This window comes from Salminus brasiliensis, chromosome 4, assembly GCF_030463535.1.
Source record: "Salminus brasiliensis chromosome 4, fSalBra1.hap2, whole genome shotgun sequence".
NCBI lineage: Eukaryota > Metazoa > Chordata > Actinopteri > Characiformes > Bryconidae > Salminus > Salminus brasiliensis.
In genome coordinates, this window is record NC_132881.1 from 19237427 (window position 1) to 19259625 (window position 22199).

Genomic DNA, 22199 nt, shown 5'->3' on the forward strand with positions numbered 1-22199 from the left:
CCATATCATGATGCTTGCACCACCATGCTTCACTGTCTTCAGAGTGTACTGTGGCTTGAATTCAGAGTTTGGGGGTCGTCTGACAAACTGTCTGCAGCCCTTGGACCCAAAAAGAACAATTTTACTTTCATCAGTCCACAATATGTTTCTCCATTTCTCTTTAGGCCAGTGGAGGTGTTCTTTGGCAAATTGCATCAGCTTCAGTACAGGTCTTTTTTTTTTTAACAGTGGGACTTTGTGGGGACTTCTTGCTTATAGATTAGCTTCACACAGGCGTCTTCTAACTGTCACAGTACTCACAGGTAACTTGAGACGGTCTTTGATCATCCTGGAGCTGATCATTGGTTGAGGCTTTGCCATTCTGGCTATTCTTCGATCCATTCGAATGGTAGTCTTGCGTTTTCTTCCACATCTCTCTGGTTTATCTCTCCATTGTAAAGCATTGGAGATCATTTTGGCTGGACAGCCTATTATTGTCTGCACTTCTTTATAAGTTTTACCCTCTCTAATCAACTTTTTAATCAAAGTTTGCTGTTCTTCTGAAAAATGTCTCGAACAACCCATATTTCTCAGGCTTTCAAGGAGAAATGCATGTACAGCATGTGCTAGCTTCACCCTTAAATAAGGGCCACCTGATTCACACCTGTTTCCTCACAGAATGATTGACCTCACTAATTGAACTCCACGCTGCTATTATTTTGAACACACCCCTTTCAATTAATTATTCAAATACACAGACTCAAGAGTATGCATACCATGAATGCTGACTCTACAACCCACACAAGTGGCTCAGGTAGTGCAGCTCATCCAGGATAGCACATCAATGCGAGCTGTGGCAAGAAGGTTTGCTTTGTCTGTCAGCGTAGCGTCCAGAGGCTGTAGGCGCTACCAGGAGACAGGCCAGTACACCAGGAGACGTGGAGGAGGCCATAGGAGGGCAACAACCCAGCAGCAGGACCACTACCTCCGCCTTTGTGCAAGAAGGAACAGGAGGAGCACTGCCAGAGCCCTGCAAAATGACCTCCAGCAGGCCACAAATGTGCATGTGTCTGCACAAACGGTTAGAAACCGACTCCATGAGGATGGTATGAGGGCCCGACGTGCACAGATGGGGGTTGTGCTCACAGCCCAACACCGTGCAGGAGGCATTTGCCAGAGAACACCAGGATTGGCAAGTTCGTCACTGGCGCCCTGTGCTCTTCACAGATGAAAGCAGGTTCACACTGAGCACACGTGACAGACGTGACAGAGACGCCGTGAAGAGCGATCTGCTGCCTGCAACATTCTTCAGCATGACCGGTTTGGCAGTGGGTCAGTAATGGTGTGGGGCGACATTTCTTTGGAAGGCCGCACAGCCCCACCCAGAGGCAGCCTGACTGCCATTAGGTACCAAGATGAGATCCTCAGACCCCTTGTGAGACCATATGCTGGTGCGGTTGGCCCTGGGTTCCTCCTAATGCAGGACAATGCTAGACCTCATGTGGCTGGAGTGTGTCAGCAGTTCCTGCAGGATGAAGGCATTGAAGCTATGGACTGGCCCGCCCGTTCCCCAGACTTGAATCCGATTGAGCACATCTGGGACATCATGTCTCGCTCCATCCACCAACGTCACGTTGCACCACAGACTGTCCAGGAGTTGGCGGATGCTTTAGTCCAGGTCTGGGAGGAGATCCCTCAGGAGACCATCCGCCACCTCATCAGGAGCATGCCCAGGCGTTGTAGGGAGGTCATACAGGCACGTGGAGGCCACACACAATACTGAGCCTCATTTTGACTTGTTTTAAGGACATTACATCAAAGTTGGATCAGCCTGTAGTGTGTTTTTCCACTTTAATTTTGTGTGACTCCAAATCCAGGCCTCCACTGGTTAATAAATTTGATTTCTATTGATGATTTTTGTGTGATTTTGTTGTCAGCACATTCAACTTTGTACAGAAGTATTCAATGTGATATTTCATTCATTCAGATCTAAGATTTGCTTGAGTGTTCCCTTAATTTTTTTGAGCAGTGTACATAAAACAATGTGAAGCACATTTTTTTTATAAAATAGTTGTACAAATGGCAAAAATGGTGCATGCTAGTTTTTATATGTCAAGCCCACCCCGGGGCAATCCAGAGTCAGCGCCCACAGGCCCAAATAAGGACTTCCTGTTAATTCATGTTCATTTGTGTTGATTCACTGATCGTTGTTTGTTCATGTGTTTCACCTAGGACTGAGAGTAATTAAGGAGCCGTTGGAATCTCTGGGACGCTCAGAGATCCCCCCCCCCCCCCCCACCATGTTACCGACGTGTTCAGGTCGGTTCTAGGTTGCGGCCCATGTCCAGGTGAAGTTCTCCAACCTTCTCTAGAGACAAGCGAGGTACGTTCACTTCAGTTTTGATTCCAAGGCAACCTATGTTCAAGGCAGCACGCTGCAAAGTCAGGTTAGGTCGGCCTTGCCCTTTGGTCTAGCGTCTGGTTCCCCAGCTACTTCTCTTTTATTTACAAAGCGATGCTCTGCCCTTAGGTTCTCTGTTCTGTTCTTAGTTGCTGGACTTTGTTTTGTTACCTTCTGTGTTTTGTTTGCCATGTTTATTAAAACTATCTTGCTTTGATTTCCATATCAAAGTGTTCTTCCCCTCATGTCTGGCTGTACACGCCATGAAAATATAACATTAAATAAACTGAAAATACACCTAAATTCCTAATTAAACTTCATGATTTATGTCCTTTCCTAGTACTACTCCAAAGGAGATTACAGAAGGACTTCTGGCTTTAGGCTTTTGCAAAAGAAATGTCAATCCATTTCTTGTGTGGGAACTGGATACTTCTGTGAAATGCATTATAACCGGAGATTTTTTAGGTTTTTTTTTTCTTCCCTTCACGCTCCTAAACAACCAATTCTCTTAACTACATTGGCAGGGAAGGTCCATGAGGTTAATGTTTGTGCCATGACCATGTGCTCCAATGCTAGAACTCATGCAGACCTGACTGAGTGTATTGCTCCTGTAAGGCCACTAAACTAATATTACACTAGGATTACACTGTGTTCGCAATTTAGGGGTCATTAGGCAAATCTCATTCATGGATAGCAACTACAAACGACCTGAAATGTGTGCGTGTGTGTGTGTGTGGGTGGGGGTGGGGTGGGGGGGGTTATTCACCTCTGTATGTGCTTCCTAGGTGAGTCACCACAGAGTTTTTAAAAGCACTTTGTATTTTGTCCTCGAGCGTGTGAATCTGAAAAAGAGAGCCATAATCAATCATAATCAAAATGAGCTGAAATGAAATGTAAAGAAACTTTATCAGTATACTATACTGTCTTTAGTACTGAATTGTGTTGCCTTGACACATTTAATATGTAATACATATGCAATATATACATATAAAATATTATTTTTACAATTACATAGCCTAATTGTAAAATTAAGTTTAAGCAGATGTTCTGCGTAATGAACTTAAAGTGACTTCCCGCTTTGTACAGCCAGAAAGGTACTCACCCTAACTTGGTACTCTTGCTCTTTCAGCCTGGCTTCACTCAGCAGAGTGGTCTTCTCAGCAAGCTGGACCTGAGCAAAGCAGGGTGAGATGGTTGAGTTCTATATTGAGCGGTGGAGTTGAGCTGCAGATGAATGTATAAAGAACGGTTCCTTATACTAAAAAAAAAAAAATAACTGACAAGCTGACTACTGACTCGTCCGATGGCTGCATTCAAAATCAGCTGAGATGTAATAAAAAAAAAGTGGAATTTACTTTTTATCAGAGATGCTACAAAAAGAATGAAGAATGTAGAAACTAACCTGCACTTCCTCAAGACTCTGAAAGACAAGAGAGAATGAAAAAATGTTATAGGCTGACAATGACCTATTATATGTTGTCTTTATATATTCTTAAATGCTCTTTACATTTCCACAATGGCACATGATACCCAAAATCCAACCGCAGCCTATTATCATAATATCACAACAGCAAAAACCATCACAGATCACAACACTACCATCTTAACAACAGAGCTACTAAATTTTAGAGAATTACTGTAAGGATTGGATTGCATTCAGCAACAAGAGAATTCTGCTGTCTATCAGAAAGTCCTGACTGTCCATTTGTCAGTGTCTGACCTACAGTGCATAATCCAAAGCACACAAGCAAGTTAACTTTTGAATGTCTCAAAAGAAACAAAATTAACGTTTTGGACAGGCCAATATAAATCTTATTAATATACTGTTGCAATGTAGTCATATTAAAACTTCAGTAGTACAAATACACTGAGCCAGAACAGCCATGTAAAAAAACTTATCGCAAACAGGATTGGACGGTATAGCAGTAATACTATATACTGCATATTTAAAAATGTTTTTTGGAGCTCACTGATTAGTGACATCACACTCTGAAAAAAGGTGCGGAAAAAACAAGCCCACCGTAGTTGTAAGTTAATGACACAGTAAAACTGTACTAATAATTGCAATTTCAGTTTTAAAATTTGTTGAGGTGGTACAGAATCCAAGTAAATGTAGAGCTTGCGCTACTTGTGGAACTTACAGCCCTAAAAATTATGTATACCATGAAAATACTTTGAGTAAGTCAGTAAAACCCTTGGGTACCACCCAACCCTAATCGCAAATGTTTGATTGCAAGTGTTACTGCCAAGATTGGCACAACCAGTTATTAAGTTACCAGTTTTTAACTAGAGGCTGCCCTAGCATATATGGGGTAACGCTAATCTGATTTTGCTCCAGATGTGTGCAACCAAAAGTCACACGCAACATTAATCTACCAGTTCTGGGTGCTCTGTGAGAAGTTAATTAAGAACAGGGATTTACCTTGTCGCCTATGGATATATGTTATTGTTTTTGGAGAGCAGCCATTTTGCTTTAATAAAAACTCAGCTGTATAAGAATTCTGCCATAACAATAGTTCATAGTGAACTGTCCTTAGATGAGAGAACATAACTGTATGTTTTATGAGGAGGTAAACGACTCCATCTGGTAGTGGTCGTGGGAATCTTTTTTGCATACCTGAGGACCACTGAGGCTCCTCTGCTGCAACTCCTCCAGCTCTTTCTGTACCTCCCACACACGAGTACCCATCTCCTCCTCACGACTCTGCAAGTACAATGCTCAATTACAAATGATCAAAAAACATGTAATACATTCCATTCCATGTATGTGAAAACCAAAAACAGTTCAGATAACTACAATGTCTATGATTTCAAATAGTCTACATAGGTTTCTGTCAGCATGTTAAAGTAAGGATTTAAACCCCTGCAGGTATAAATCATATAAAACAGCTCTGTGGGGAGCTAGAGGAGGTGGTTGCATGGGGTAATGGCTTCCTGATGATGTACCAATTTTATGTGAAAAAGCAAATGTTAGAGCAAGGACGAGTCTCTAAAGCAACATACAACCCCTAAAGACATTTGGGATGTGCCAAGCATTTCAGCAGAATTAAGAAAAAAATTAAAAGGAACCGCTGTTTTTGCCATACTCGCTTAGGCTATGACATTAAATAATAAAAAGTATAATTTGCACAGTAGGAATGTATTACACTGCACCTGAATGACCTGCTCATAACGCTGAACAGTTCTGTTTAGGTCATCATCTTTTTGGGCAATTATCTTTTGCAGTTGACTGGCCTCTTCACGATGGCTTTCCATTAGCTGTGCTTCCACAGTTTGGGCTTTTTCTGCAATAGACAGGACAAATATGCTCACAAAGCTTTAAATCTTCTGTATTAGAGGTAACATGTCAAACTGTGTAAACATCTTAAGCATCCAATAATATATGTAAAGGTATTCATCTGGGCAGTGAGCACTAACAATATATAAATAAAATGAATAGATTGTGAATGTGTTAGCTTAACCATCTCCAAATTTCATTTGAGGAGGGCCAGTTTTAGCAATTACCTAACATTATCTAGTTCATCTGATCAAAGATTGTTCGTACCAATGGTCTCCTTTACTGAAGCCTCAAGTTCTTTCTCTTTTAAAGCCATTTGTGTGTTGAACTCCCTCATCAAGTGCTTAAGAGCAGAGTTGTGTTTCATTTCCATGTCTTCAATTTCAAGTCTGTTCAAATATAGAAAATATATACAAACACTGTTGATTAAAACACATTTAACATATGCTTTCACATTTATATGTCAATTAAACAGTCTTTTTCTGGATTGATAACAGAAGTGAACATTACTCTACATACTTTAGTTTTTTGTCATTCTCCTCTGCCATGTCCTTCCTTAGGTATTCCAACTCCTTTTCATGCTCCTTCCTTAGTGAGCGAAGATCTTTCTGAAGCCGGGCAAAATCTTTTTGAATCTTCTGCTTCTCATTCTCAGCTTCCATCAGCTTTTTTTGTAGATCGTTCTTGGGGCCTTCAGGCGCCTCAGTAAGACAGTCACCATCAATGTCTCCAAAACCCTTCTGTAAGTTTTCATGATATTTAAGCTGCTCCTCTTTCACTTCCAGTCTTTGACTGAGTTCCTGAAGCTTCATCTCATACTTCTCCACCAAGAGATCTTTTTCAATTCTCCAGTCTGTATTCTTTTTATCCATAAGAACAGAGTGCGCAGGCTCAATTTCTAAGACATTGTGAGTCTGCTCAGCAGAGCACTCTTCCCTTTGTATGGCATTATTCTCTTTATCCTGAATCTGAACCTGTAGATTCAAGCAAGTTTTCTGAAGCTCCTGAAACAATGTAGTCTGTTCAAGAAGTTCTGATTGAAGCCTGTTCATTTCAGCTTGACTGTTGGTCCTCTGTTCTTCAGATTCAGTCAGTCTGGTCTCTAGCTCCTTTAGTCTTGAACGAGTCTCTTCTTCTCGTTCTCTCTCTGCAGCAGCCAATTCCTCTTTCGCAGATGCCTCTTTGTATAGAGATGACAACTTTTCTTCATGCATGTCCTTCAACATTTGCAAAGAATTCTCTTTTTGGGATTCCTGATCATGTCGCATTTGCTCCAGTTGCTTTGTGTGTTCTTCCTTTAGGTTGTTCATAGCCTCTTCCATGATTTTCCCATTCTCCTCCAAACTCTTCATTTGCATTTCCCTCTCATTGTGCCTCCGTCTGATGTCATCCAGTTGTTCCTGCAGATCCTGGATGACCTGCTCCTTCTCCTCAATCTGTGAGGTCAGTTGTTTCCGAATCAAGCCAATTTTTTGCTCAGCTTTCTTTTTTAGTTCGGCTACTTTAACTGTACTTTCTTCAGCTGCTTTCAAAGCCTCATTCTTTACCTTTAAAATATCTGCCTTTTCTTTCTCAAAATCTCCTTGTTGGTTTTCTAGATGCTGTTTGGTATTTTGGATCTCTCTCTCTAAAGACTGAAGCTGTTCTTCAGTTTTCTGGACAAGATCACTTTTTTCAGAACACTGTTCCTGGGCTTGCTGGAGCTGTTCCTCAAGCTCACAGATTCTCCTTGTGCAGTTTTCTAACTCGAAGGTCAAGGCACTTACCTTCTGCTCTTTCTCACTCAGCTCCTGGTCCATCTCTGACTTACTGATGGAATGATTGTCAATGCTGGCATTGAGTCTTTGTAGGACCTCATCCTTTTCTGCTATCTGTCTCTCCATCTCCTCTATCTTACTGTGAAGAGACTTAACAGTGTTGTGGTTCTGAGTGAACTTACATTCTGCCTTCTTTTTCAGCTCAGACATCTTGTTCCTGAGTGTGTCTACCTGTTCAAGAGCTAAGCTCTTTTCTTTTTCGGCCCTTTCAGCAATTTCCTCCATTTGGCATTTGAGAAGTTGCTTCTCCTCATCATGCTGCTGATTCAGCAGAGACATGGCTTCTTCCTTCTCAGTTATGCTACTTGCTAACTGGGTCTTAAGATCATCGACAATACCCTCCAAATTACTGATATGCAAAATATTTGCGTTAAGTTTTTCTGATATTATTTTGTTTTCTTCATCAAGTTTCTCTATACAACTGACTTTCTCAGAAAGTATTTGGGAGCAATTATTAGAATCTTTTTGCAAAGACTCCTTCTCAACTGTTAAGGCTTTAATATTTTCAACATTTTCATTTAGTTGACAGGCCATCTGGTCAAAAGAGCTCTTAAAATTCTGTCTCTCCTCTATGGCTTGCTGAAGTTCTTTCTCTAAAGTACATATTTTGTCATTCTTGGCCAAGATGATATTTTTAAGATGATACACTTTCTTTTGATTATGTAGAACCCTGTTTTGAAGCTCAAGGACTTTGACCTCCACTTTACGGCACAGATCATCTGTTAAGCCATTTAATTTCGCTTGTGCACCTTGACAGTGCTGCTCCAGCTCCTTGCTAATAGCACAGATTTGAGACTGAAACTCTTTCTCCTTAACTCGAAGCTCTGTAGCTTTCTCATCAAGGGTCCTCTGCAGTTCCTCAGCCTCATTAAACCTGGAAGTTTCAAGTACACTAAGCTTCTTACGTGTGTCTTCGAGCTCTTCAGATAGGGTGTGTAATCTTCCTTTACTGTTCTCTTCAACCTTACTGAGCTGGTCTTGGAAGAGGTTCTTTTCAGTCAAGGCTTGATTAAGATTTTTCTCTACTGTCTCTACCTGCTGTTTTAGCAGGTTTTCTCCATCAGAAAGACTTTCCAGCTTCACTGCTGCTTCCCTGAGCTCTGCTTGAAGTTTCTGAACAGTGGTTTCCCTCATTGCAAGTTCTTCCCTCAGGTTCTTCATTTCTTGTTCCACTAGCCTCCTGTCCTCTTTGTTACATAAAAGCTGTTGATACATGTCATGCAACTCCTGTACTTTTTCTTGTAAAACAAGTGAATGTTTCTCCTGCATCTCGCCCTCCAGTTGGTTTAGCTTGTCCTGCCAAATGTGCAGAAGGTCATCCTGCTCATGCCTGTGGGCTTCCTTCAGCTTCTCCAACTGCTCTTTATGATTTGTCTCTAAATCAAACAAGGCACTGCTGAGGCCTTCAGAGTTTGCCTGGGCCATGTTAAAAATCTTCTCTTTTACCTGTTGGTCTTTCTGCCAAAGTTCCTCATCTTTCTTGGCTAACTCTGCTTTGGCTTTTTCTTCTTGCTCATTAAGCTTTTTCTTAAACTTTTCTTGCATTTCTTTGGCTTTCTGTTTGACTTTTTCCATCTTGTTCTCTACGGATTTCAACTTGCCATCCATTTCTTTTTTTAGGCTCTCCACTCTTTTCTCGTATGAACTTCTGTCCCCATCCAGCTGCTTCCTTAAACAATTTTGTTCCTCCTGCATTGCTTTGCACATTTCAACATGTGACTTCTCTTTTTCAGACAGGTCATTAACAGCTTTCTGCATCTTCTGCTGTAGTACTTCATTGTCAACAGTCTTCTGTTGAAGACAATCTGCTTTATCTTGACAATCATTATAACTTGCTTCCAGAAGCTTCTCAAGCTCTTTCAGTTGACTCTTGGACTGGTCCAGTTCTTCTTTCAGCGAGTTAAGGCGAACACTAGCCTCAGAAAGTGTCTTTTTGTCACTCTGTGCAATATGCTTCAGATCATTAATCTCCTTTAACTGTGCCTCTTCATTTAGTTGCGCTTTTCTGGCATCTTTCTCCAAGCTTTTTTCCTTTTGAATACATTCTTCCAATTCTTTATCTTTCTTTTCCAGCACCAACCTTAGCTTATTTAACTCTTCTTTCAGAGTGTTCTCCACATCGCCAAGTGATTGCTGATGCTCATGTTTTATGTCTTCAATGTCATTCTGATGCTTCAACCGTTCCTCCTTCAGTCTTTCCTCAAACTCCTGTTTAGCAAACATGTTGGCTGCATCAATGGCTGCAAGCTTCTCCTCTAGCTGCTCTTTACTCTCCTGTAGTTCACGGAGCTCAGAGGACAAGGCTTCCAGCTCAGTCTGCTTAACATCCAGTTTCTCCAGAGTCTTTTGGTTCATGTCTACAACATGAGCCTGAAACTCAACTTCTTTGTTTTTCACAATGGCTTCAATCTCAGATTTGTGTTTCAGCATTAGTTCTTCAACAGCAGCAGAGCGACTGTTTAAAACCTCTGTCTGTTGTACCTTTGATCTTTTGAGCTCTTGCTGATGCTTTTCTTCTAGAGCACATATCTCAGCTTCATATTTCTTTTTCTGTTCTTCAATCTGTTCCAATAGCTGATCTGACTGTGTAGCTTCCGTCTGTGAGCACTTTGCTAAAGAACTCTCTAGCTCAAGAATTCTCTATGGGGAAAACAAACAAACAATAAAAGTCAATACATTTACATAGAGTATATGCACTGAAAGTTTCTAAGCTTCGAATTTGGATTTGACTCATACAACTGGGACTAGTAGACCTTGGTTCAAGTGGTTTAAAACCATGGTGTCCTCAAATAAGACATGTTAAGAAAAGAATAAATGAAAACTCACAGTTCTGGCACTCTCCAGCTCTAACAGCAGATCTTTGGCTTTGGCCTTGCCCTCAGCCTGCAAAGCTGCCTTCTGCAGCTCTGCCTCCTCTAGAGCCAGAGAGGCTTGCTGCTCCTTCTCCTGAGCTGCCCGTAACAGCTCTTCACGGCACTGCTCCTTAACAGTGAACAACAAGAACTACAAGTTAATTTTCTATATAACTTTTTTATGTTGGAAGAAACAATAAATTAATGGGTGTCCCAATAATTTTCTTTAGTTTTGTGTTCAAATACATATTACAGTCAGAAATAATACCACAAACATACTACTGCATGGCTTATTAGGGCTTCAATTTCCTTGTCTTTCTCAGCCAGAGCCTCAGAGTGCATACGTTCCACTTCTGCTATTCTGTCTTCAGTAGATTTCTGTAAAAAGACATAAGGTGCAACAAACAAATTATTTTTAATTCTGTGTTTGTTTTCTTTAATCTGACTGATATAGTACAAGACTGACTGCATGACTGGAAGACAAAATCTGTAGCTAGATAACCACTTCCTACAGGGACTTTTTGAGGGCATGAGCACTACTTGAGTGGTTAACAAAGTTTATTGTGAAGCAACAAAAGCCCCACACATACCACAAGACTAAATTCAACAGCAAAATGTTCTGATAACCAGACTCCTTGCAGGAATGGTACAGAGAATTTTTTTTTTTCCTTAACTAATTACATAATAATTGGTGAACTAACCTTCATGATGGTTACCACCTCCTGTTTAACCCTGCTGAGCTCCTGCTGTAGACTCTTTCTCTCCTCTTCACTTGCCCGCTCTACCTGCTTAACCTGGTCCTCCATGTGAGCCTGCAGCTGCCGCCGCGCCTCCTCCGCCCGCTGGGCAACACCCAGTGCTCGCTCCAGCTCCTCAAATGCTAAGAGGGGATCACTTACCATTATAATACACATATTCGGAGGGCAATTACATTCCACAAACACCAAAAATGAGAGAGAAGGTTCACCTGCTTTCTCTGCTTTCTCTTTCTGCTCCTGAAGCTCATCTTTCTGGGCCAGACTCTGCTGGATTCTGGAGCGCAGCTGAGCAATCTCTTCCTCCTTCATCTCCAAAGTCTCATGCATTTGTCTCTTCGTCTCCGCAATCACCATGCCCTGCAAATACAAACCAGCTTAAATCATTGTGTTCTTTATTATTTATTTTTTTCCTCCATACCTCCTCCAGCCAGCTTTTCTTAGACCTGCAACAACAGGGTTAACCGGACACACCTGGTTAACCAGACACATCTATATCTATCTATATCTATATATGTACCCCAATAACACCATCCCCACAGTCAAGCATGGAGGTGGAAACATTATGCTTTGGGAGTGTTTCTTTGCTAAGGACTGAGAATCTGATTTATTCAGAAATATATATAATTCTAAAGGGTTCACAAACTTTCAAGCACCACTGTACTCTTTTTATGACAATTTTATTATCACGTTAACAAAAAGGGACACCACACGAAGAGCATTCTACCCTGAATCTCTGTTCTTCACACTGTTGATAGTTCATACACACAGCTGTATAGCAGATACATGCACAGCTGAACTCACATGAGCAGCCATATGTGGTCTCTGCCCTGCTGAAGTGTGTTTTTCCTCACCTTGTCCTGTTCCAGCTGCTCAATTAGGTTCTTGGCATCACGCAGTTGTGTGATCAGCTTGGTCTTTTCTGTGGTGTGGAGGTCCTGGTGAATAATACAGGAAAAAGGACTTTCATCAACCATTTCATCTTGGCTTCAACATGAATGTTTGATTTTCAGGATGCTGACTAAAGACATTTTGATAAGTGTCAAAAGCATTAGGTCCTACTGCTTATTATTATTTCCTATGCTAATGATCCAACTAGTCTGGCTACAAGAGTGTGCATAAATTGCAATGGCAATTAAGCTTAAAACATTCGCAATATCAAAATAAAGAAGGAATTCCACCAAACACCATCAAATTTTCCAGAAACAAACAAACAAGCAAACAAAGAAACAAACATGTTTATATATATATATATATATATATAAAAAGCAGGTTAATATTCTCTGGATTTGTGCCTTTCCACATTACCTGCCTGACCACTTCAGTGTATCTGGCTGTCAGTGTAAACAAACTAAATTTAACATGCATAAATTACTATGCTATGCTACAACCATGTCTACACACAATGTCCACACTTTTTATTTTATATTACTTTTTGAGTCAAGTTGAGTCAATTAGCCAAGCTGGCTAAATTGGAACATTTGCTAAAGTGTTAATATTAACCTAAACTGAGTAGTAAATCAGATATACATAATAATGGCCATTATGCTTTAAACATATACCATCAGGGACTGAGGACTTCAGAAAGACAAATAATGATCTCACACTAGACTACAGCCACGTCACTGCTGCGATCCGCCTGTGAGACCAAAGTATTCAATGCTTGGACCCTAATTACAGCCCTAGTGGGTGGCAAGTGGCTCTCGTGGCAATGCCTCAATGACAGAAAGAAGATTCTGGCAGGAACCAGTGGTTAACCTACTCTTGTTTATTGCTAGCCTGCCTCAGGAGAACAGGGCAGCATGTAAAAGCACTGGATGTAAAGAAGAACAGTTTGTATAATCTTGAATAAACCTGCTTAATCTGAGGCTGGTCCAGGGGGCAAGTCAGCTGGTGTGTAAGTGTGCAAGTGTAAAGATGGTTGTGTTATGTCACTAATTGACAGTGAGAAGCAGGCTGTTAACTTCTGTTCTCTCCCACTGGAGTCCCATTTCCCACACCCACAAGCTTTACTTGAATATAAAAAATTGTTGAATGCTCTCCATACTAACTCTATGGACCAAAAAAATACACAGATACACTAAAAATCAGAACATAACCTCTGCAGTTAATGTTAGGCATTTAAAGTAACTATTAATATGTGTAAAAATACAAGGCTGAGTCCACTGCAACCCCAGAATATCACAGCGTGACAATGCTAACCTATTACTATTACATTTTTTTTTTGTCATAGTTTGAAGAAAGTACATTCATTAAAACCTTAAACCAAAAGCATTCAGTTTAGCCAACATATTTTATTAGTACCGAATAGAATTTAAGAAATACAGTCCTTACAGTTAGGGTACCCTTAAGGTTTAGCCAAACTGCATATTTAAAAACGCCTGCTATTTTCCACAAAAGTATACCTTCATTTTCTCCAGCTCCTGCAGTCTCTCCTGTAGCTGCTGCTGTAGTGCCTCATTTTCACTGCTGAGCTGAGTGCTGTGCTCTTTGTTGGTGCGGATTAGCTCTGTGCAACGCTGAAGCAGCGTCTCCTGCCTCCGCACCCGCTTCTGCAATACCTCCATGTTCACATCTTTGCCTGGCTCACTGCTGACCCCTACTGCACACAAATGCAGTAAATACCAACAGGTTTAGCATTAGCAACAGCAGCCAGAGCAACTTACTATTTCTGTTTATGCTTGTGAGATTAATACAATGCCTTTTGCAATAACCTGTAAATAATATTGCTATTGCTTTTTTAATTCTTATTTATATTGTGTATATAGTGTAAATTATTTATCTACATTTGTTTTTTGTAACTGAGTGTCTTGCTATCCCTTTCTGCTGTGACACTGAGAATTTCCCCACTGTGGGACTAATAAAGGATTATCTTATCTTAATTGTTTGACTATTTTTTAAGGGATGGTAATTGTATCGTGGAGTGAGCAAAGACAGGTAGGCACTGCCTGTCAAGAAACTAACCTTGCAGCTAACTTCATTACTATGTCAATCAATATTCTGAGTATTTGATGACTACCATAGAAAATATCCAATTCAATGTCTGCTTATTGCCGTTACTTAGTTCATCTAGCAGATCAAGTCAATGACACTTGTGAAAGAGCTCTTGGATATCTGCAAATATTTCACTACATTTTAAAACTCTATTTAATATGAAAAAGGTTGTTGGGTGTTTCTGTAAAAAATGTTTCGTAGGTAATGTCGGAAGGGAAAGAACTGATTAGTTAGATTAATTGATCAGGTTTATTGGGAGCAGAAAGAACGTGTACAAGAGATCAGGACCAGGATTGGGAACCACTGGAAGGATGTATTACCTTCACCTAGTTCAGTGCTGTCCACATGACCAGGGCTTTGAAGCTCAAGGGCCATCTCTGTGCCATCTGTGGTCTTAACCTCTTCCTCACATGAAACCAAGGCTCCAGGGATACCCTGCAGGCGTTTCTTCACAAGAGCCACCTAGGAAAAAAAGCATCAGCTTCACTTTCAATACAAACAAACAAATAAATAAATAAAAAGTATTCATCCCCTTGGATTATTTTTGTATCAATTTCCTGATTATAATCTTCAATAACCTCTTCTTAGACTTCCTTGGAATGTTTGCTTATCTTCAGTGTGCATTTGTAGGCAGGAATAATGATTAACCAGGGACTGGACCTTTCAGACAGATGTCTTTACACTACAATCACTGCACTCAGGTGATCTCCATTTTTATTTGGAGATCCAATTGTGAGACTGCTGGCACCGATTGCTGGTTGGACCTCTGCTGAATTAGGAAAATCACTTTAAAAGGGGGAATATATAAATGCAAATCACTTATTTTACATTATATATTTTTAATTGACATTACTTTGTAGAAATCAGGTATTTTTAGATATACATTTTATTTTTCTAAATGATACTGACCATGATTCCATTTGTAAAAGCATTAAGGGGAAACTTTTTATAGGCACTGTACATATGCACAAATACATACTTGGGTCTGCAACACAGTGATCATCTGGTCCTTTTCTTCTAGAGCAGCATCAAACTCCTCCTGCAAATGCTTCTTGGCTTGTTGGTCCATCTGTAGTTCCTGACAGGCACAGACAAAAAGCTTAAGGATAATAATTACTGGACATTTAGCATGCTAATGGGAAAAAAAATGGCAAAAACGAGGGGCTGACAATGAGAGCATACCTCTCTGAGCTCTCCTATTCGCCGTAGTGCTTTGTCTTGACTCTGGCTGAGAATAGCCTGTGACAGAAAATGAAGATTTGGACTAACATGACACCTCAGTTAACACTGAAGTATAAATATTTTGATATTACATCTAGTGCTGAATTTCAACTCCTGTGTCTAAATAACATTTCATTGCAAATCAACTAGAGCAGAAGCACAGTTAAGGAAGCAAGTGTGCAGTGACAACACGGCAATGAAAATTACCTGCGTTTTTTCTTTATCTCTCTGTACCGTCCTGTAGGCTGTGACCAGCTAGTGAAGAAAAGAAGTGGGCCAAAATGACAAAATTAACATCAATATTTTAGTGAAACCAAATACAAGATCTGTACTGGTCCCAACACTGGCACTGAAATACATAGAAAAAAAAACACACACAACACACAACATGCATTCCTGATCTACAAGTGCCACTTAGTGGCAAGCTTAATTTATGACAATAATACACAAGGAAATCTGAATTTCTTTATGCTTGAAGAAAGCAGTTAGTACAAGCATACTTAGCAGCATTTAGAAGAGACTAATTGAATTCCTTACTTTGGATGACCAGCTATTTCAATTTTGAGTAATTTACACTGTAGAGATTTAAGATTTACAACAAAATGCAACAAATGCTTTTATATAATGCATTCTTCCCTACCTCTGAATATTTCCCTCTATAGTTTGCCAGGCTTTTTTCCACCCTGTGCATGCGATGTAAGAGCTGCTCTTTCGTAAGAGCCTCGGCATTGCCAGGTGAATCTTCTGCCTCACTTTCAATGTCAGAAGGTGGGTCATAAGCAGGGATAGCCTCATTGTCCCCCAGTGGGGTGAGAGAATCCCGGGATGGGCTGTGGACCAGACTTTCCCTAGACCCAGAGCGCAACAGTCCCTCAGCACGACCAGAGCCCCGGAAGAGAGACTCCACAGAGGACACCCTCTGCTGCAACTTCTGTGCTAGAGACTGTTGCTCCTCCCTCTGGATGAGAAGAAAAATAGATGAGAAAAAGTGCTTGCAAAAAATCAATTCATGCAAGACCTTGGCACAGATATGAAACAGTAATAACATTAAAAGACTACCATGCAAATAAATAAATAAACCAGCATTATTAACCAACTAAGCTAGAACATAAAATAAATAGTTACACCACAGAGCCATGCAATGTCACTGTATGATGCCAGAAATGTGGTACTTGCCAAAGGAGAGGCAGCTCCATCTCCATTCACACTGCCCCTCGGAGAGCTACCCACAGCCTTAACGATATTCTGCACAGGATCAGATAAAAAATTGTCAGCAAGGAAAAAAACACAGTGCCTCAAGGGTCAATACCAGGCCCTGTTAGTATCCTGCTAATCCAGCTGGCTGCACCCTGATTACTCTAGGGGCAATATTAGTATTGCTATGAGCAATGCAAGGGCCTCCGGCTACCCCCACATGCAATTTGAGAGGAACGCTGGGTTAAACAGAAAGCATTCGCTATTGCACAAAAGAGAGTAAGGTGTTAAAAACAACACTACACCAGTTCCATTGTCCACTGTGTACACGGTCATACACAGTCCAGGCCAATCAGTTACCAGAATTGTTTTCATCCGACTTCAGCAGAGGTTATAACAAATGTTACATGGTGTCTGGTCAGTCTCATGTAATGTTTTCTTGTGTAGTGGTGTATATGAAGGAATTTGTCCTTGTTTACCATGATATGCTCTTGTGTAGTTCAGTATAGATAAAGGAGAACAATTAAGACACTTACCATGCACAGCACATTAACACTTAGATCACTATTCAGGGAAAATAGTTTATGATGTCTACACATCATACACATGTCTTAAATGATAGCTTATATATATTTTACACATACAAATCTTGGGTGATTCCAAAAGGCAGTAAGACATGTTAAGATATCCACAGCAAGAAGTAGGTTTAAATCCCTGATGAAGGGAAGGGAAGCCTCTGAAAGTTTTACTATTTGGACCTTGAGGAACTGCTATCAAAAGCTACTAGAGATTCAGGCCTGTATTACTGTCAAGCAAGTTCTATCTTCAAGCAATGTAAAATAGAAATAAAATCACACCCATGTACCAAAATCTACTGACTAGCACGATACATGTTTAATGACAGTGAAGCCAAAGCCAACTAATCCACAGCTCAGTTAAAAATGACACTTCAGCAAATCCAGTCACTGGTAATACATCATAAATGCAAATTCTTAAGCTAAAAACATATGTATATGATTCACAGTCTTCACTTGGGCTAGTTCTCAAAGTGAGAACAACTGTAACAGCAATGTTATAGAAGAAAACATATGGTTTAAAAAAAAAAAGATCAAATAGTGTTTAGTTTTACAAAGACATTACTGAAAAGTGCTTGAAACCTAAATATGTGAAAAAATGACAATCCTTAACTGTCCCCGTGGGTGGCCAATATGATGACATTGTATCTTATTGTGAGGAACTGATACACAATATGCTTTTTTCTGAATATATCAAGGTTGAAGTCAGTGCTTAAAAGACACTGCCTAACAGCATGATGATGATGAGGTGCAGCATGTGCAAAGTATGATGGGATGAAATCTACTGGTGCATATTTTCTGTGTCAATATATTGTGAAAAGTCTGTAATGATAATTAATAATTAATATACCACATCACTCACCCCAAAGATGCCAACCCTTCCTCAAGACAACAGTAGGCAGTAAGCGTTAGCATTTTAGAAAATATAATTTGATCACTCTGTGGGGGTTTTTCTGATTGTAAAAGCTGCAATAATGTGTGAAAAATGAGTGCCTCTAAAATGTATTATAAAGTACATTCCTTTTGCTGTAGCTCTGTGAGCAGGATTACACAGAACACATTGTCAATTCCAAAATTAATAACTGTGGCATTATTTATGACACATTTAGCTATGTAATGTGGCACTGGACAACATACAGATACTATAGTAATGACAATGTTTTGGAACCAAAACTTTAAACCACTTACCACTGAACACTAAGGAACAGAAAATGAATAAATGGAGACAAGGAAAGAAGGAAAATGGCTTATAGAGTGGGACATTATTTAGTTACCAGCCCACATTGGCTCATTTGTAAGCCATTAGTATGGAAACATTAATCTTCTATGGAAAAGAGGTTTAGCCCAACCATAGTCATATGGAAAATCTAACTAAAGATACATTTTCTCTCCAACTCAGATGTAAGGCTCACTCGTCTTGCAATCACATGGCAGGTTTGCTCCAGCTGTCTAGTGTCACAGAAATTCAACCAAGGTAATTATGGAATGTGAGCCAGTGCAAAAGGATGTATGAAGGGATTAGCTGAAGATAATGCACAAATCCTCCTGCCAGACAAACCTCTCCATATGCAGCTACAGCACCTGGGGTGGAAAGCAAAACTGCCAGGGTACAATTGAAATTGTTTTTTTTTTTTTTATCTTTGAGAACGGCTTCTCACAAAACTGCCACATACACAAATTAAGAGGGGTCATTTAACCCTTCTTCTAGCCCATTCACTGAATTACTGTTCTAATTTATTTGATTCATTACAGGCAAAAAAACTCAAAATGAAATGTTCTTGGGGGGAAGGGGGGGGGGCAGCAAACAACAAATACTCTATTGTTAATAACTGAGGCAAATCTACCACAATTAAAAGACAAGTAAAGCTACAAGGAGACACAGTACCAGGGAACCAGCTACGCATATAGGTAGATCATCCACTCTTTGATATCAAAAGGGAGCCATTCAAAAAAACAAACAAACAAACAAAGAAAAATATCAAGAGGCAAACTGTAGAGAGCACACAGGCAACTGGAAAAAGGACTACAAGGGACAAGATCAGGGATGTTAAGCTACAGCCTTGGAAGTCAGCACAGTTCGGCGATTTCCCAGATTAAACACAGTTGTCAATTAATTGCCAGGTTTAGTAGATGTGCAGTGGTAGTGTAAGAGCACAGACAAAAAGCAGAACAGAAACACTAAACTGTGCTGCACTCCAACCAGGCAGGACCAGAGTTAAGCACCCCTGGATTAGATGCAAGAGTTAAGGATGAAATGCCTTTGAGTTACAGCAAGTAACTAGAGAAGAAAACGGCAGATGGTCGCAAGCAGCTACACACACAACCTCTAGCCCAGAACCCCCAAAGGCATTGCATAAAAAGACTGAAGGAGTAAGGGCAGTAGGTCTTAAGGGACTTGGGGCAGGTTCAGAAGGAGGAGGCAATATGTGAGGATGGACTCACCGCACTGGGCACCTGGGCCGCTTTGGGTCGTTTTGAATGGTCCAGAGCAAAGATAGTATATTCAGAGAGAAAAGCAGGTTCTGCTATCATCCCGGCCAGCAGCTGACCAACACCCCACCCCCCCCAAATCAGCCAATGCATTAATGATTGGGCCAGGCAGTGAAGTTGGGGGGTTTGGAGAAGGAAACAGAGAGCAATGAGAAACATCACCAGGAGTAAAAATCAAGAGAGGGCATGATTGTGACAAAAAATAAAATAAAAGCAAGAAGAGAGAGAAAGAGAACAGTGAGACACTGAAACTTTACTGAGCTTCTGCATTTACACTTTTTGTTGTCTCATTCCACACAATCTGATTTAGAAGATTTAGCAGCAACAACAGCTTTCTTTAGCTCGAATTTCAGCTAACACAACATTAAACAAGTACAAAGGTTTTCAGTACTGGAAATAGTGAGGACATCAAAAAGGTAAACTCACACCAGAAAAGTAAGAGGACGTGGGACTGACACTACGGAAAGGTCCAGAAATCGTCAGAAATGTAGAAAAGCCATTTAACGCACCCTTTATGTTTACACATTGATGCAAATAGTTTGAACATGTTCAGTGCAAATGCCATCAGCTGAGGTGAGATATCAGAAAGGCAGGAAAAATAGTGTTTGAATCAGAGCTTAGAGGTGATTGAGTTGCTTTAAATGTCTGCAATATAGTATCATCAGGAACATGAAAAGGATGGGAGGAAAAAAAATAAATAAATAAAATACTATGCGGAGGATGTTAATCACACCTCTTCCGGTTTACTATTCCAAAAGAGAGCTTTCACTGTTCCACTGTCAACACAGAAAGGTCAAAATAACAAGATACAGTGGTATATTAATTTATATTAGGGCATAAACTTACAATCACAAACTTTTATTGGCATGTTTTCTTTAAATGGCCAGTAAAAACATTTAACCAAGTCGAATTTCTAGAAGCCACACAATATTTTCATAAGCTGGTATAACCCAAAGACACATCATTATCAAAGTTGTTAAACAATTACAAAAGAACCTAAAATTAATTTCATCTGATTAAGGGACTCCAACTAATGAAGCACAATTTGTTACCTTATGTTAGTCCTTAATCTGGATAAATGTGAAAGAGTAGACTGTACTAATTTAACATCAAGCTCAAGTAGACAAGCTGACATTTCTAAGTTCAAAGTACAATAAACTGTGCAAGCAAAGTACATATACATATATATATATATATATATATATATATATATATATATATATATAGCTATATATATATATATGGTATAATTCAAGACAAGATAGCAATATACAATTCTTTACCTCTCTGTCACTTGGGGTGGAAAGAGAATCTTGGTGTAGGCCAGGAGGCTGACCACGCCTCTCACCTGAGCTCACCTAGGGAGGAACAATTATGCATTTGGACACAAAACTGTATTAAAACAGGACATTGCGTACAAACGTGAAAAATCTGACGAACATCCATATGCAAAAGGAGATCTGAAGGAGACTTTCAACAAAAACTGCACAAAATTATCCATGTGATAAAACACACATCAACTTACCTAAAAAGACTAACGTCAAAATAGTCCACATCATTGGGGGTGCAGTTTTAGTATAATGTAGCTACATAAAGCTTGTTTTGTCACAACACTGAGGCTTTGAGCATTTTTTGACTTCATCAGCCGGTCAAGCTGGTTTTTGTTTAGTTTGACGGTCTATAACCGTGCATGACGTTCGCGGAAACGAGCTGTCCTTCAGGAGTGTTGTGACAAGTAGCTATCTAGCTAGCAAGCTAGCTTCGCTGTACAAATTTGTCAACTCAGATGTTCAAACCGTTCCGAATGCAACCCTCTATAACGTACTTAATAAAACAAATAAACTACGGTTTCAAGCACAACCTAGTGATGATCTTTTAAATGTCACATGACAAACTTCTCAGATCCAAAACAGTTAATATGTTATGGCTGAAGACAGTGTCCATACTCGCTAGTCATACGGTCTTTCAATATGGGCTTTGTCGTGCAGTAGAAACGGCTAGCGTTTACGCAAAGACTGATGAGATTGTCACAAAATTTAAAAGATAAATAAATAAACTGACTTTGGTCTCTGTCTAACGCTGAGTGTTGTGCTACTAGATAGCGAGCTACTAACCTGGGCCTGCTGTGTTGACTGGACATTCCTTTGTGGTGACTGTTCCTCATTAATTTTCTGCTTCAGTTTTTTAAACATAATTGCTTACAGTAAGGTATCGTCTCCGAAGGGTTATTTTTATTATCTTATTGTTAGGCCCTGAAGGCACCCTACAGTGACAGTCTCCGCAGCTCTATTTTGTCGTATCTCATTTCACAGGTAGGTATGGCCAACACTGCGCAGATGCAGCCGACGTGGAGAAAAACCGAGGAACTACGGCAGAGCGAGAGGCTCAACAGAGTAACGGGTTTTATGCATTGCTTAGAGAAGTTAAACGGTGAAATTTGACGATGAGGACAAATCCCTTTGGAAAGCAAGCGACAAGCAAGGTAGAGATAGAAACAGAGGTTGATTAAAAACAACATCTATTGATAAAATAATAGGATTCTACCCAACTAGTTCTAGCTAACTAGTGTAATAAATAGGGGCAAGGGGCGGAGTCCAGAACAGTTTACTGATATCCCTGCTCTAACAGACCTAATAAACCTGGC

At 40.1% G+C, this 22199-nt stretch overlaps 1 protein-coding gene across 4 annotated transcripts in view; it reads right to left on the reverse strand.

The window, feature by feature from the left end:
* Positions 1–21872, reverse strand: part of golga4 (golgin A4) — a 28414-nt gene extending 6542 nt beyond the window's left edge. The window contains exons 1-21 of one of the 4 annotated variants that reach the window (XM_072677561.1): positions 21670–21872; positions 20839–20913; positions 16473–16541; positions 15937–16254; positions 15504–15551; positions 15258–15314; positions 15055–15153; positions 14396–14537; positions 13487–13683; positions 11936–12019; positions 11294–11441; positions 11028–11206; positions 10606–10704; positions 10301–10456; positions 6177–10114; positions 5925–6046; positions 5534–5664; positions 4998–5084; positions 3783–3800; positions 3483–3551; positions 3147–3222 (exon numbers count right to left, since the gene is read on the reverse strand). In XM_072677561.1, the coding sequence (XP_072533662.1) occupies positions 3147–3222; positions 3483–3551; positions 3783–3800; positions 4998–5084; positions 5534–5664; positions 5925–6046; positions 6177–10114; positions 10301–10456; positions 10606–10704; positions 11028–11206; positions 11294–11441; positions 11936–12019; positions 13487–13683; positions 14396–14537; positions 15055–15153; positions 15258–15314; positions 15504–15551; positions 15937–16254; positions 16473–16541; positions 20839–20913; positions 21670–21747 (6190 nt within the window). In that variant the 5' untranslated portion in view covers positions 21748–21872. Of the gene's footprint in view, positions 1–3146; positions 3223–3482; positions 3552–3782; positions 3801–4997; positions 5085–5533; positions 5665–5924; positions 6047–6176; positions 10115–10300; positions 10457–10605; positions 10705–11027; positions 11207–11293; positions 11442–11935; positions 12020–13486; positions 13684–14395; positions 14538–15054; positions 15154–15257; positions 15315–15503; positions 15552–15936; positions 16255–16472; positions 16542–19507; positions 20711–20838; positions 20914–21669 lie in introns of those variants that run through there. The other 3 variants (XM_072677560.1, XM_072677558.1, XM_072677559.1) reach the window with 3 other exon arrangements.
* Between the last annotated feature and the right edge of the window lie 327 nt (positions 21873–22199).